General features: G+C 35.1%; 1 protein-coding gene across 1 annotated transcript in view; it reads left to right on the top strand.

The window, feature by feature from the left end:
- The first annotated feature begins 2,347 nt into the window (after positions 1-2,347).
- The window catches only part of LOC133326217 (sodium- and chloride-dependent GABA transporter ine), a 37,326-nt gene continuing 21,528 nt past the window's right edge, over positions 2,348-18,145 (top strand). Inside the window, exons 1-2 of the mRNA XM_061534896.1 lie at positions 2,348-3,418; positions 10,744-10,978. Of these exons, the coding sequence (XP_061390880.1) occupies positions 2,389-3,418; positions 10,744-10,978 (1,265 nt within the window). The 5' untranslated portion in view covers positions 2,348-2,388. The remainder of the gene's footprint in view (positions 3,419-10,743; positions 10,979-18,145) is intronic.

Raw genomic sequence — 18,145 nt, 5'->3', positions numbered from 1 at the left:
TTCATGTAAATGGTGCACCAAAGTCCCTATATATCTTTCGATTTGCACGAAATTTGGCATAACGTACTGAATTGAGCGTAGAGTGATGTTTGTCATGTTTCGTGAATATCGTTCAAGATTTACATATAGCTCCCATATATATTTTCGTCCGATTTAATGTTAATGGTGTACCATAGTCCCTATATATCTTTCGATTTCCACCAAATTTGGCATAACGTACTGAATTGAGCCCACAATGATGTATGCCAAGTTTCGTGATAATCGGTCAAGATTCAGATATAGCTCCCATATATAGTTTCGTCCGATTTCATGTAAGTGGTGCACCAAAGTCCCTATATATTCTTCGATTTGGCATAGCGTACTGAATTTAGTCCAGACTGATGTGTGCCAAGTTTCGTGAAAATCGGTTGAGATTTAGATATAACTCTCTTATATTATAGATTGATTTCAAGTAATTGACGCACCAAGGATCTAATATATGGCTGATAGGAACAAAACGTACTGAAATTAGTATAACCTAACCTGTGACAAGTTTCGTTGTAATCGGTTCATATTTGGATATAACTTCTAGAAGTACTGACATACCCCAACGGATGACCTATTCATATTTGTTTGAAGTCGATTCACAGTTAGATAAATATCCCATATTTTATTTCATCCAATTTCATGTTAATAGTCCTGTTTAATATACCCATAGTGGTGAAGGGTATCATATAATCGGCCCCGTCCGACTATACTACTTTCCTTACTGGTTTGTCATTAAATTAGTATTTTTGTCAAGAAGAAGAAGAAAGCAGTGAGTGGAGCATTATACTGGGCCCAATCTTCTTCTTCATTGATATTTTGTGATGTTCGGCTTATAATTGTGACGCCCAGAGCGACTAGATTACCAGACAAACATAACGTTTTCGTTCCATTCCATCCACGATATATCATCAGGAGTCGTTCTTGACCATAGCAGGAACCCCATGCTAAATTTGCTGGCCATCAGCGCTTCATTTCAGCCCTCTAGTGTGGTAATGGTAGTACTAAACAATATCAGAAGACGTAGTTCCCCTTAAATATTTACGTATAACTCTCACATCCGAGTACATACAACAATATAATTGAAATCAATTTATAGGTCAACCACTCCTCTTGGATATCAACTTCTGGGATATATGTCCATCAGAATACAATAAGCCATAGAATAAACAATTTATGATTTCTCACATTAAAGTTTAGGTCCATTTGATCCGCTCAATATTGGCCGATCTTCACCAAAACATCCATGTTTATTCTATGCAACATTTCGAGAGAGCAGAGAAACCGACAGTAATAGAGTGTTTGGGGGTCTTATTTGGCCAGAACGGGGCCTACATGCAAAATTTCGTGAAGGTTAATCCATAACTGTGGCCTGTATCGTGTTTACCAATTATAATGGATAGACGGACGGACACACATGGCTAGATCGACTGAATGCAAATTTTAGACTCAATGTTAGCTATATAATCTTTCATAATCATTTGATAAGGACGTTATTTAAAAATGTTGGTGAGTAAATTCCATACATAAAATATTGCTTATTAAATCCCCTTTTTAGAATTGCAATAAATTTAAATTTAAAACTGAATTATATTTTACATAGTTCAAAACCCATGTATTTTACAAAATTAATTAAATAATTCGTTTAGAAAATTTCCATAAACAATTTTATTGGATAGCTTTTCAAGTGCATTCATATGTAAAAATATATTAACTAATATTCATAGTCAAATTAATGCGATCAATTAATGAATAGCGACGATGAAGAAGACACAAAATTTAATTTAAATGACAAAAAATGGAAAAGGTCAAGATAGTCGCCAGACATGATATACAGCGATGCAAGAAAAACGCGAAACGGATGAATGTGTCATACATTCATTCAAAAATAAAATATAGACATGTCAACGAAATATGAAAAAAATAACAAAACCCAAACACGAAAACCAAAAACTAGAACAATTTAAAATGTAATTAACAACTTATGTGTGCGCTGCTTCTTTCGATTCGACTCAAAACTAGTGATGATTAGAAGAAAGTGATCTACAAACAAATAAAAATGTTGAAATGCTAAACAATTAATGGATATCTTGTTTTTCGATTCAATAAATTTTGTACACGGTTTTACAGAAGAGTGGTCGGAATTTTGAGCTTATATCTTTTTTACTTTCAGATACAAAATGAACAATCAAATATTCTAAACGAAACGATTTATTTAAACCCAAAAAAAAAAACTTTAACAAAATACCAACCAACATGGCAACAAATCCTAGCGAACAACCCACCAACAACAGCAATGCTGCCACAACACCATCGCCATCTGCAACCCTATCAAAAACGGTCTCCTCACCGACCAGCCTAACTATGAACTTAGCCAGTTCACCACCGACCCCACTGGCCAGCATTGGCAAACAGGGCTCGGTAAATTTTCGCCACAGCTGGCTATACGATAGTGGCGCGGAGGGATCCGATGTCGACGATCAAACACGCCTCATTCGTACACCCTCGGTACGTTCACATAAATTCATCATAATACCAGCCACATCACCCGCCCTGGGTCAACAACCAAAATTCCCCTCCACCACATCGACATCGTCGCTGACAGCTTTACAAAAATTACCATTGCGTTCTCCGACGAATTTAAGTTTGGCCGCACCACCAACCCCCACACAAACATTGGCTGCCCGTGCCACACAGCATCCCCTATTAACGAACAGGGGCTCAGTATCACCGTCAATGCCTCGGTCGGATGTTAGTTATCATGCGACGCAGACAACAACCGAGGTAAATACTCGTGGAACTGCCAGTACTACGACTACTACTGGGGCCAGTAGTACTAGTGGCGGCGACGGCAGCCACCATCCATCAGCCAGTGTCAACCCAAGTGTAAAATTTACAATTGAAGACTATGACTCGGATAATGCCGTCAGCGAAACAGCAACAACAACAACAAACACAGGCACGGGAACAACATCTGCAGCGGCGGCGGCAGCAGCAGCCAAATCCGTTGCCTCATCATCTACATTAGATGCATTATATTCATACCAAATGCCTGCAATCAGTTCAATTTACTCGGGCATCAACTCAACACAGCCATTAACGAGCACTGGCAGTGTGACGGCAACAACGGTGACAAACCCCACACCACAGCAACAACGACACCAGCAACAATCAGTGTCACTGTCACCGCCACCATTCCCATCACAGCTTAAGTCCAGTAGTCCATCTTCACATGCTGTGAGACCTGCCTCGGCTATATTTAATAGTATTCCGCCGTCGTTAACTGGTGCGACCGCTGCTGCTTCATCATCATTATCCACACCGCCCTCCACTTTGGGAATTGGTTTGCGTCCGCGTAACGATCGTAATAGCAGTATGCGTTCTGTGGTATCAGGTGAGTTTTTCTTTGTTATTATTTTTTATCGAGTACCCTATAGTCTTATGTGCTCTGTATTTGTTTTGGGCATTGTGTGGAACTAAATTGATCTGTGAATGATGATCCACTTTGAATCATATTCATCCAATTATTTAATTTGAACGAATGTTGTTGATGTTTCGAACCAAATACCTACTTTATGAAATATATGTCAATCGGTGCGGATTTATATACAACCCATAATTTTACTGTATTTATTTTCACCAGTCTTTTACGAAGATATCTTGATTAATGTGACCATTTTCATAATAGTTTTTTTAGGTGATTATAAGTTGAGATTTCAAATTTTCAGAAGCTAAAAAAACAACGTTGCAGAAGTCCGGCAATTTAAGGAATTTTAATAAACTTACGCACATTTTCTAACATACATAGCTATAATCTGAGCTCAGGTCAAAATGTCAAATTTTGACATTTCAGTTGTTTTGATATTGATCCCGCATCATTTTCGTATTTGTATACTCCCCACTATAGTATGGAGGGTATGTTAGGTTTGTTTTTCCGTTTGTAACTCATCGAAATAATCATTCCCGACCCTATAAAGTATATGGACAATATTACCAATTTGTTAATATTCCTTAAAAAAAATATTCCTTAAAAAACCCTTCACCACACTATATTTGTGCATATGTTTGTAACAGGCAAAAGGAAACGAGATAGGCACATGGTTCCTTTTCAGAATATGCATAGAATCACTTTCTGAATCGATTTATGCATGTCCGTCCGTCCATGTATTTTTGTGAGCAAAGTACAGGTCGCATTTATGATCCGAATCGGATGAAATTTGGCACAGCTCCTTTATTTGGCCCAAGGACGAACCCTATTGAAAGTAGAGAAAATCGGTTCCGATTTAGATATAACTCCCATATATAATTTCGTCCGATTTTATGTAAATGGTGCACCAAACACCCAATATTAGTCCGATTGAGACAAAATTGAACAGTGTATTGAATTAAGTCCAGATTCATGTATGCGAAGTTTTGTTGAAATAGGTTCAGGTTTAGATATAGCGGATATATATGGTATCGTCCAATTTTATGTAAATGGAGCAGCATACTGCCAATATTTACCCGATTGAGACAAAATTTTGCACAGAGAATTGAATAGGTCCTGATTGATGTACTCGAAGTTTTGTTGGAATCGGTTTAGATTTAGATATAGTTCCCATATATATTTTCGTCCGATTTTTAGCAAATGGTGCACCAAAGAGTCTAATTTAAGCCGATAGGCACAAAATTTAGATATAGGTCACATATATACTTTGGTCCGATTTTATGTAAATGGATCACCATGCTGCCAATATTTGACAGATTGACTGATTTGACTGATTGATGTATGCAAAGTTTTGTTGGAATCGGTTGAGATTTAGATATAGCTCCCATATATAGTTTCGTCCCATTTTATGTAAATGTAGCACCATACTGCCAATGTTTGTCCGATTGAGACAAAATATCGCACAGCGTATTGATGTTACTACAGGTTGACATCCATTAAGTTTTGTTGAAATAGGTTCACATTTTAATAGAGCTCACATATATACATTAGTCCCATGTAATGTAAATGTTGCACGATTTACCCTGTTCTATTTTCACGATATTTTTTGTTGAACTCGGTTCAGATTTAGATATAGCTCCCACATATATTTTTGTTCGATTTTATGCAAATAGTGCAAATGGTTAGCTTTACATGAAATATCGTATTGGATTGAAGTCGTTTCAAGTTTAGATATAGCTTCCATATATATTTTCATCCGATTTCATCTAAATGTTCACCAAATAACAAAAGTTTTTTGTCGATTAGGACTAATTTGTACACAACGTACCAAATGGAACAGTGAATAACGTGTATTGGATTTTGTGTCGAGATACAATTTGGATACTGCACTGTTCTGCAGCATGATTGTTACTGGTTTTGAAATAAAAATAATATTCTATGCAAATCTAAACTGACATAATCTTTGCTTGGTCAAAACTAAAGCAACTTTTTTTCTTATAATTAAACAAATTAGAAATCGACAGCATAATTATTATTATTATTGAATCAATAAAATGCTCAATTTTACCCTTGGGTGTTGGCTGGCCATTATAAACTCCTAATTTTTGACTCCCGCAACCAATCATTGACATGTTTTGGTGTATGTTTGGTGGAAATTGTCAAGCTGAAACATAAATGAATGCCAGGGTTTTTGGAGTGTGGACAACATTTTCGCCCCATTTTATGTACTTTAATGGTCTAAGGCGTATTTTGTAACAGCCTTGGTAGGAGAATAACTTCCAATGCATATCTATGATTTCCAGTCCACACTTAAGCTCCCGCCCAATTGAATGTATAACGGTATGTTGAAGGTTTAATATAGAAATTTCGGTTTTACGGGTTCTTGGAGGGCGAGGACCATATTTTTTATACCCTTCACCACACTGTGGTACAGGGTATTATGTCTTTGTGCATATGTTTGTAACAAATCACGTTCTGAGTCGATTTATGCATGTCCGTCCATGTATTTTTGTGAACAAAGTACAGGTTGCATTTATGATCCGATTTGGATGAAATTTGGCACATGTCACATATTTGGCCCAAGGACGAACCGTATTGAAATTGGAGAAAATCGGTTCAGATTTAGGTATAGCTACCATATATAGTTTCGTCCGATTTAATGTAAATGTGGTACCAAAGTCCCTATATATATTTCGATTTGCACGAAATTTGGTATAGCCTACTGAATTAGGTCTAGATTGATGTGTGCTAAGTTTCGTGAAAATCGGTTCAGCTTTAGATATAGCTCCCATATATAGTTTCCCCGATTTTAGGTAAATGGTGCACCAAAGTCCCTATATATCTTTCGATTTGAACGAAATTTGGTATATCCTACTGAATTAGGTCTAGAATGACGTGTGCTAAGTTTCGTTAAAATCGGTTAAGATTTAGATATAGCTCCCATAGATAGTTTCGTCCGATTTTATGTAAATGGAGTACAAAAGTCCTTATATATCTTTCGATTTGCACGAAATTTGGTATAGCCTACTGAATTAGGTCTAGAATTATATGTGCTAAGTTTCGTGAAAATCGGTTCAGCTTTAAATATAGCTTTCATATATAGTTTCGCCCGATTTTAGGTAAATGGTGCACCAAAGCCCCTGAAAATCATTTGATTTGCACGAATTGTGGCATAGCGTATTGAATTAAGTCTAGAATGATGTGTACACCTCCTATATATATTTTCGTCCGATTTTATGTTAATTGTGCTGTAAAAATCCACAGCTAGGCCGATTGATACAACGTACTGAAATTAATATAGATTAATCTATGGCAAGATTTCTTCAAATCTGTTCAGATATAGATATATCGTAGCTTCCATATATAATTTCGACTTATTTTAGTTAATTGTACACCAAATAATCAATAAGTGTCGGATTGAGATTAAATTTTAAACATTGCAGCATACCGAATAACGTGTATCAAGTTTGCTTTAAATCGATTTACACAAATCTGTCCCCCTGTGGGCAAACGACAGTAAACTTGCCCAAATGAATTGAAATGAAATGTAGCATAGGTTCCAGAAAGACATAAAAATCACATATTTAAGCTCGTCCAATTTCATGTCAAAATTCCTTCAAAAAGGCGACGTCTTTTCGGATACATATGTAGAATATAACCAAAGTGGTGAAGGGTATTATACTGTCGGCCCAGCCCGACTTCTACTTTCCTTACTGGTTTTTTCTTTAAATACTGGAGGCAGGTCCTCTTCCAGCTAGTCCACTTTCTATTAAAATAGAAGGTATAGGACCATACACCATATGTAACGAGATTTTCCCATATTTTTCGTTTAGTTCGATAGATAAAACACGTGGCAAGTAAAGCGAAAGCTTAACACAGCGCTATTTTGTAATTTTTAAGCCCGTAGGCGTGATTAACTCTTTAAATGCGTTTAAAGTGTTTTGTAGCCATATTACATATAGTCAATTCACTGTCTATAAAATTAATATATCTGAGTCCGTTCCAAGTCGATTAATTAAACATTATGTATCTTATAAAGAATATACTCCACTTTCTTGAGTGTCAGTTAAATATTTTGAGATTTGAATCTATGTTGATCACATACCCCCAAGTCCATAAACGTAAGGTATCACACATGGTCGACTCTGTCGGCAATAACCTTTTCAATATTTATTTTCTTATTGTTGTTGTTGATGTTGTTGTGTAAATAAATGTTAATATTTTCATATGTACAAATGATAACCACAACAAGCAGCAGCAGCAACAACAACGAGGAGGAGAAAAATAATAGCAACAAACCCATAAGAATATCAAATAAGTTTATTTAATTTATTTAACTCTCCCACTTGGTGTGAGTGTTGTGATGATATCCAGCCGTTGCTTGACTTTCAGCTGATGGTGGTGGCGATGATGATGATGACAACGATGCTCATAATGATCAATGTTAGTGAGGTGGGGAGGGTTGAACTTGGACGCGATGCGATGCGAGCAATTCACAGGTGATGCAATCAAAAGAAATTCTTTCTGATAATGAAATGTTTCATTTGTCTGACACTTTGAACAGTTAAGGTCTTTTAAAGTCGAGCGAGATTTCATTTTGTATCTTCAAATAAAAGCAGTAGCTTACACTTGTTTTCGCAGGTAATTAAATCGCGAGGGCAATCATTTATGCAATTTTTAAAGACCTATTTCAACTTAATTTAATTCCAAAATACATAGATCTGAAGTTTGTTTTAAAATATAATATAAAATAATAAAATTAATAAAATTTTCAAAACTGGATCGAATATTTAAACCACTTATCAGAGAAACAATTCGTAGTTTAAATTTTCCTCTGACAATAATTTCGAGCTCACAATAATTGCCGCGTCGTTGGCCAGAGATCCCATTTATGGCCATAATTAGATCAGTGAGTTTTTTAAATATATAAATATCACATATAACGGTTTCGGTTCACGAAACTACAAGAAAAAACCCAGTAAGGAAAGTAGTAAAGTCGGACGGGGCCGACTATATGATACCCTTCACCACTTTCATTGAAACCGATTTCATTGAAACTTGTCACAGGTTAAGTTATATGAATTATGTACTTAAAATCGGGAGAAAATATATATATAGGAGCTCTATCCAAATCTGAACCCGATTTCAAAACTTTCCACACGGTAGATTATATTAATTATTATTATTATATTAAGATCAGTACGTTGTACAAAATGTTGTGTCAATCGGAGCTATATCTAAATCTAAACCGATTTCAACTAAACTTGCCACAAGTTATGTTATAGTAACTTCAGTACGTAGTGCAAAATTTTGTGCCGATTGGACGAAGCATTTATATCCAACTTCTAGGTTATACTAACTTCAGTACGTTGTGCAAAATTTGTGTCAATTATATGTAAAATCGGACGAAAATATTCTTGTAAAAAAACTATATCAAAATCTGAACCGATTTCAATCAGATTTGCCAGTGATTAACATATATTAACTACAGTTCATTCTACCAAATTGTGTGTCAATCAGACAAACTTTGGGTCTTCAGTGCACAATTTACATACACTCGGAAGAAAAAATATATAGGAGCTATCTGAACCGATTTTCACGAAACTTAACACACAAAATTCTAGACCTAATTCATTACGCTATACCATATTTCGTGAAAATCGAAAGATATATAGGGACTTTGGTACACCATTTACATAACATCGGACGAAAATATATATGGGAGCTATATCTAAATCTGGACCGATTTTCAGGAAACTTGACACACATCAGTCTAGACCTAATTCATTACGCCATGCCAAATTTCGTGCAAATCGAAAGATATATAAGGACTTTGGTACACCATTTACATTTAATTCGGACGAAAATATATACATATATATTGTATTGTATATATTGTAGGCATATCTAAATTTGAACCGATTTTCACGAAACTTAACACACATCATTATAGACTTAATTTATTACACTATGCCAAATTTCGTGCAAATCGAAGGGTATATAGGGACTTTGGTACACCATTTACATTAAATCGGGCGAAAAAATATATGGTAGCTATATCTAAATCTGAACCGATTTTCCCAGTTTCAATAGGGTTCATCCTTGGGCCAAATAAATGAGCTGTGCCAAATTTCATTCAAATCGGATCATAAATGCGACCTGTACTTTGTTTACAATTTAACATCTGCAGACGGACATGCACAAATCGACTAGTGATTGTGATTCTATGCACAGTCTTTTTGCCTGTTACGAACATATGCACAAAGTCATAATACCCTTTACCACAGTGTGATGAAGGGTATAAACAGTAGATCTCGATGTTAAAATATTATGGAATGAGTTAGGTGTTGTATAATTACCTACATCACGTATTCGCACTAGTCATCTAAAATAAATTCTTCAGTAACTCTTTCTATTTAAATTAAAGTATATTAAATTTGTCATTCCGTTTGCAACACCCTATCTATTTTTGATCAGAATAAAATTCTATGTGGATTTACCTATGTCCGTCTTCTGAAATTCCTAGTATGTTTGTTACTGAACATATCGGTCCACATAAACCCTATACAACGGCACCCCGTAATATTCTGTATTTTTACTACAATAGTTTCAGGTCAGTCCCTATATAACGATACATCCAAAATTTCGGTATTGGGTATCAAATCTTCATATCAAAAATTATCGATATTGGTCCACTTTTGCGGGTATAACTCAAATTTTGGATCTTGCCAATTTCAGTATTTTGCGGAATTTTGCAAGTTTTTTGTTAAAAACCCGAAACAAAGATAGGGTAGACCTCTTATTATTCGGCATTTTACTAATTCTTTGCACTTTTTTAACCTTATTGGCTATAGTTTGGTTTCCATTGGGTGTCAATTCTTCCTACCATAAATTCACCATGTCATAACCCCCATATCAAAGTCCCGATCGGTATTATGTATTTAATGGTCGGTGTTTGCAATGATTAAACAACCAAATCACTCACATTTTCAAGCAGAATATATTCTTTTTAGTATAGCTTTTGTAGCAATGTACTGAGAGGTACATTTTTTTTCTTTTGTATTGAACTCTCCATGAAAGTCATATGGGCGGTTTTCTGAGTATAAAAGAATTCCTGACAGACAATTCTCATGTTATTTACATGTTTTGACATAACTCTCCTATAAAGATTCATCTTCTTTTTGGTCCAACCGAAGTTACTGTAATTTAGAATTAAAGTTTATTAGAGCAAAACATCTCCGATTTTTATAGAATTTACTAATTTAATATTTCATATCTATTTATTTTTCCAGCATATCTCTCAGATCCAAACGATCTGACTGTCAACAGTTTTATACAGCAACAAGATGATTCAAGTTCCTATTTATTTCGTGATAGTGTTGCCAATCAAATTTATTCAGATGTAACATCAGTTCGATCGTTGGCATCGATAGGAATTGGTTCAACAGATGGACGTAAAATTGTCATCAGACGTGTTCCGCAATCGCCCACCGAATTATTAAATATTGTTAATCCACCAACACCACAGTAAGTATATACAATCGAATTTAGCATAGTATATAAAATCTCATATCGAATATATAAATAATATTGATATTTAATTATTCATATCGTATACGGTCTAAGTGAATTGTCTTAAGCTTGTGTTTTTATTGATTTTATTAATTTGCAAGCTCTAAAAATAGCAATCGTTGTGGAGTGTGTGAGCAATTTTGCAAAAATTGTTAAATAAAATAAGTTATTGACAAAAAAAAATTATTAAAATTTTAAGCGGTTTAAGGTTAGATAAAGTTTGTATATTTTTAGAAAATTAAAAGAACATTTTCTCTTCAAAAGGGAAACCTTTCCTTTATGGGGATACCGAACTTTTCGTCGATAAAGTCTACCGCCAAGTTTTATTTACATTATTGTTAAAATCAAACTTGCTATTTGATTCCTCATTTGAAGGTTGTTGTGAGCACGTGACTACCACATAAATAATGCCAGAAGAAAGTATGTCCAATTGTATGTTTATGAAAACGTGCAAAAATCAAATTAGATCGGAGGCTTTAAACAAATGTAAATCTATCGAAAAATATTTACACAGTTCTACAAAAACTTTAATTGTTATTGCGTTGACGCCATACAAAAATACAAAATATAATAAATTTATGAATTTTCTCATTACTCGATTCAATATTTAAAAAAAAAATATTTATAGTTAAAGAGTAATTTTCAGTAGGGCAATACAACTATAGCAGCCTTAACACTGGTAGTAGCAATAGCAGTCGAAGTCGAAGAAAGTTGTCCTCTGAGCTCCAAAAACCCTGGATGACAGGGGAGATTCTGTGAACCGGTAGATATCATACAAAGTTTGAAATATCAAAAATTTTATATCACAACCCCACAAATTTGAAACTTAAACGGTAATCTCACATATCGTACAGCAACGGCTGGACAAATTGGATACAATTTGGAAACTATATTGATATCGAAATAAAATATGAAGCCGCTGTCACAGTTAATTTACTTCAATCTTTCATATACAGCAGTTCATTTGGTCAATACAACCGTTCCTCGTTTTCATTAAAAAAAAAAACATAATACCCTGTACCACATTTACATTCAATTTGTCTACTTTGTTCACGTAATAACGAATCAACACGGATCTTGAAATGAACTATCTAGAAGTCGGAACTACATGGAGCTAATAAACTTTATTAAGGAACTAGTTCCTTCTGAAAAAAGAAACGAGAAATATCGATCCGCACCATTAACTAGATTGTTCAACTCTAGAGTCCATTAAGGTTGTACGACTTTTGAACCAAACTATTTTACTTATTTTAGGTAAGCCAGCATGATCCCGTTCTTGTTGTTTTAAAAATAAAAACAACAAGATTTTTATTTTTAAAGTGGGTTATGGCCACATTGATTACTTTCGGGAAAGGCAGAGAAGACTATAGATTCGGATTACGCCACAAATCCTCGTCAGTTCTCTTAGTTTTTTGCTTGGGATATTGTCCCAAGGAGTCATGTATCACTCAATCAATCAATTTACTTAACTTTTGAACAAAAGAACTCAACTTTTGAATAAAAGAAACGAACCTGCGGAATGTGCAAAGATTGGATCAGTTCCCTATGTGGGGGCTATACCATATATTAGGTTGGGGAAAAAGAAATCCATTATTTTTATATGAACTATAGGATATTAACATCTTCGGAATGTCCGATTTGGGACAACTCTCTTGTTGGCAATTTAGAGTTTGGTCAGCAACTCATAATAAATAATACCCTTCCAGTCCCACCAAATAAATAGCAGAACCTTCCTGGCCGTTAGTCCTGGTTTGGCCACCGTTTGAAGTGCTTCACCACTCATTGGCCACGATCGTTTTCGCACAGGGTTATCGTATGTATTCCATTTCTCATCTGCAGTCACCATCCGTTTAAGAAATGGGTCTATCTCATTCCGTTTGGCCAAGGCTTCGCAGATGGAAATTTAATCCATCCTATTTATACCCTTCTCCACACTATGGTACAGGGTATTATGTCTTTGTGCATATGTCTGTAACAGGCAACGAGGAAACGAGAGAATATGCATAGAATCACTTTCTGCATGTTCGTCTGTCTGTCCATGTTAAATTGTAAACAAAGTACAGGTCACACTTATAATCCGAATTGGATGAACACAGCTCATCTATTTGGCCCAAGGATGAACCCTATTGAAATTGGAAAAAAATCGGTTCAGATTTATATATAGCGCACATATACATTTCATATACATTTCCGATTTAATGTAAATGGTGTACCATAGTTCCTATACATCTTTGGATTTGGTGTACCAAAGTGGTGTATTGACACAAGTCACTTATTTGGCCCAAGGACGACCCCAAAGAGAGAAAATCGGTTCAGATTTAAATATAACTCCTATATATAGCTCCGTCCAATTTTATGTAAATGGTGCACCAAACTCCCAATATTTATCCGATTAAGACAAAAATTTTTGTACTGAATTAAGCCTAGTTTTAAGTCTGTGAAGTTTTGTTAAAATCGGTACTGATTTAGCTATAGCTTTCATAAATATTTCCATCCGATTTCATCTAAATGGTACACCAAATAACTAGAGTTTTTTTTCGATTTGGACGATTTGTGTACCACGTACCAAATTGGAGCTAAAATAACGCGTATTGGATTTTGTAACATATATTCAGATGTAGATATAACCCCTATATATTTTCGTCTGAGTTCGTGCAATTTTTTCACCAAATAATAAAGGTTTCACCTAACGAAATAAAATTGTGAACAGCACACTGTGGTGCGCATGCCAAATGGGTATATCACAGTTATTCAATTAGATTTCATACAAATGGCACACCAAAGAATCCAAGTCTGCCCGATTATTTATTAAATTTTTTATTGATTTCAAAATGGTATGTGTATGGGTTTTAATTTCGCCCGATTCCATTTCAATGGTCCTCCAATGATGCGATGTATGTTCTATATACAGGATATTGTACATATGAGCATCTCTTGTTTGTACCCAAAGTCGTGAAGGGTATCATATAGTCGGATCGCCTGACTTTTGATGTTTCTTTAATGGTTTTTTATACCCTCCACCATAGTATGGAGGATATATTAGTTTTGTTTTTCCGTTTGTAACACATTGAAATAATCATTTCCGATCCTATAAAGTTTATATATATATTCTTGATCAGTGTAAAATTCTATAACGATCTAAGTAGGTTCGTCTGTTCGACTTTTGTAATCACCCTAGCCTCTAAACGAATTGAGATAGATCGCATTGAGTCGTCTTTTTATCTGCAGGCAGGTCAAGTTTGAAGATGGACTACATCGGTCCACGTTTAGTTATAGCTCCCATATAAGGGTACCCACCAATTATCGTTTTTCTACCGAATTCGCTAAAATTCGTTACATTGGGTTCTTATTAGGTAACAAACTTCTTCACTAAAACTTATAAATATAGGTCAATTTTTTTCTGTTAGCCTCCATATAAGAGTGCCCCCAATTTTTGGTATTTTGAGGCGTTTTTCAACTGAATTCGCTGAAATTTGTTATTTGGTGTACATAATGTTTTACATAAATCGGTTTGTAGAATTATTGGTATAGTTCCACTTTTTGGTATGTTTCCTATATAAGAAGTATGTGTCAGTAAACCTATGGTGGAGGGAATCCAAAGTTCAGCCCGGCCGAACTTACATACATACATTTACATACATTTTGAATAGCTTGTATTTTTTATCAAGATCGCTTTAAAGCTGTCCAAAATGTTGATGAACGAGAGAGATCTCTAGAACCATTACAAAGTTGTGATGAATGAACAGAATTTTGTACACATCTAACAGAGCATTAATTCCATCGGCACGTGCTCCCTTTTGTAATTCCCTTCTCCATGATATTGTTCTAGCTTACAATTCCGTCGATCAGTGTTATTTGCGTTACCCCTAAACGAAGTAAACAATTAAATGCTACGCGTAAATAGCACAACTAACTTTAGATGCTATTTATTAAAATAATTAGCACAGTCTCCCCAACCCTCAAAACTGAATATCAAATAGAATACGATTTAAATGTTGTTTTTCAATAAAATTAAGCGAAAATAAAATAAAAATAATCAACAATCAATTCTAACACCTTTCAATTCAGTTTCGTTTTGGGGGCTTGGGCGCCAGAGGCTTTTTGCCAACATCAGATCAAATCAAAAGTTTAGTTGGCGTTAAACTATTCGACAATAAGGCCGGGGTCGGTGTTTTAACGTCTTTAAGGATAACCCGAAAAACGACAAATTCTAAAATACGGCCACAAAAAAATCGTTCAACAAACCAAAAAGAATGGCTAAGAAGAGATAGTGAACATTTTAAAGCTTAACAGAAAACAAGTGAAATAAATTGTTTAATTGATAATCGAAATATTAAAAAATTATAATCGAGATAAGGAAGGAATAATGTCACCACGTATCGATTTGGATGCAATGTCCTCTAAACATTCCGAACATTCATATATGCGTTACAATCGTATTGCCAAAGTGTAAGTTTGATATTTGTGCCCGTTTTCATTTTTTGTATGAAGCAATTAAATATTTTCCGCAAAAATCACGTGATTTTTTTTTAAACAGCTCGTGATATTTCAGAATATCTTAAAATTTAGTTGTAAATACTAAATTTGCAATAATTTGTTAGATATTTTATTTTTACTTGAAAACTTTAGTTACTATTTTTTGAAATGTGATCAATCTAATTAACACTCTTCTTCATTTTGATCCGATCAGCAGCAGCAGAAGAGAGTGAGATCGACGATCGCTTATTTACATATACGTTCATATATGTATGTATGCATGTATGTTTGTGTTATATGAGCTACTGTTTATCGTAACGCTTGCCATATATAATATTTTTATTTGACGTTTATTTATCCAATTAGTACCTATTTAAGAGCCGATAATATCGATCAATTATTTTCTTTATAATCTTTTTTCGGGCGATAATAAAAATACCGACCATTATTAAATAACAATTGAATTGTTATAAATGTTTAAATAAACTATAAATTGATATACGAAATGTGCTAATGTCCTTTTGATATGCTCACTAAATGAGCATATCATTATGTAAGGGATTATATAGCTGTATATCGCATGACCCATAAGTGTCGGAGAAGATATGGAAAATATTTACATTTTTTGGAAAATAAATTACAACAATGTTAGTTGAACATTGAATATCCAATAAAGATTTTATGGAGTTTGGTTTAAATAATAATTAAAAATGTATGACTCAAAAATCTTAATGAAGTTAAAATTTGAATTTATTTATTTTTTATTATTTTATTTTTATTAAATTGTCTACGAATTTAAACCAGTGAGCGGAGCAGTATAGTCGGACGGGGCCGATCATACTATACCCTACACAACTACCACAGAACTCTATCTTTCTGCGGATTTTTATTCCGGGCCTGGGTAATATTTCGTGATAGTTGCACTCTCTTGCCCGATTAAAGGTCAACAACAACAATATTACCAATACTCAGTACAGACCTTCTAATTACTTGTCCATACTCCCTTCACCGTGGGTTGTTTTGTGACGTATGGCTTATAATTGTAGCCTATATATATCGAATCGAAAAAAAGTTTTCGGTCCACTTCATCCCAAAATTATCATCTGATCATCGCCGAAAATTATAGGCATTGTCCTTGACCATAACTGGAACCTCATGGAACATTTCAAAGCGATCAGCGCTATATTTCCGCCTTCCAGTGTGGTAATGGTTTATTAGATAATATCTGAATACCTAAGTACCTGTAAATATTTACGTGTAACTCCCACATCCGAGTACATATGACAATATAATTGGTATCAATTTAAAGGTCAACCACTACTCTTGTATATACTATCAACTTCTCGGGCCTGGGACCTTCAGGTGCAAATATATACCCCATAGAATGCAAATTTTGTAATTTTTCACACAAAAGTCAGGGTCCATTTGACCCGCTAAATATTGACTGATCTTTATCAAAACAGGCACGCTTATTCTTTGGCCCGATCCCCTTCTCCATGTAAAATTTCGCGATGTTCGGACCATAATTTCGGCCTCTAGAGCGACCACAAAAAACCGACAAAAATTAAGTATTTGGTCCATTTCATCCCCTAATTATTAACCCATCTTTACCAAAAACAATAGGGGTCTTCATTGGGCCGAACCCATCCTATATGCAAAATTTCGTGAAGATTGGTCCATAACTGTGGCCCGCATCGTTTTTACAAATTATAATGGACAGACGGACGGACGGACGGACACATGTCTAGATCGACTCAGCTAGTCGAGATATGACAATCGGTATACTTAAAGGTGGGTCTAGGACCAATATTTCGCGGCGTTACAAACTCTTGGGGCTGCACAAAGCTATAATACCCTGACAACATAGTTGTGTAGGGTATAATAATTGAAACTCAAATTCTCGAACTGTGCACATTTGTCGGATTTTTTGAATTCGATGTGATTGCCAGAAACCCTTTCTAACGAATTATATATGGGATATATCTGTCTTCCGTTTCATGTTTGGTATTTTAAGCTCTTAGCCGCATCGTGGCTGAAATTTTGCATACCGGATGTAGGCTCACTTGCACCTTTGCTGAAAACGATCAATATATCCATGTTTTGACATAGACCCCATATAAATATTCAGGTTCATTTTCGGAATTTTAAAGGCGTTAACCGAATTTTCCCACCAAAGGGGCTGCATTCCGGGTTCGGTAGTTTGACATTCCAGATAGTTGGAGGTTGCAAAACATATATTTTCTCATATATATATGACATAGCCTCCAACTCATTTACTTTCTTAGCTGGCTTATGACAAAACGGTTGTTCCATAAACCGAGCTTAAAAGGAATTTCCAAGCGCGTCGGTCGTGTGCTCACCTCATCCAATTTGAAAGAGATGTTGTCTTCTACTTGATCTTTCCATCGGATTCGTGGCCTTCCCCGTCGTCGTGAACCATCGCTTGGCTTGCTTTATATGCCTTTTTTGCTGGGCATCTTCAATGGTTCATTCGACGACGATATTCACTGTCGACGCAGATCGGTCCATCTTCCAAGAGCTACCTCATCTGCTTCCGCAAGTATCCTTTCTTCAGATCCATACAACAGCACGGGTAATATCAGTGACTTGTAGATTGTGAGTTTGGTCTTTGGCGAGAGGTGGCTT

Source organism: Musca vetustissima, unplaced genomic scaffold (assembly GCF_032173495.1).
Source record: "Musca vetustissima isolate MV318-11 ecotype Yass unplaced genomic scaffold, APGP_CSIRO_Mvet_v1 utg5479, whole genome shotgun sequence".
Taxonomy (NCBI): Eukaryota; Metazoa; Arthropoda; class Insecta; order Diptera; family Muscidae; genus Musca; species Musca vetustissima.
The sequence above is the reverse complement of the archived record's forward strand: the minus strand, read 5'-3'. Positions and strand labels throughout refer to the sequence as shown.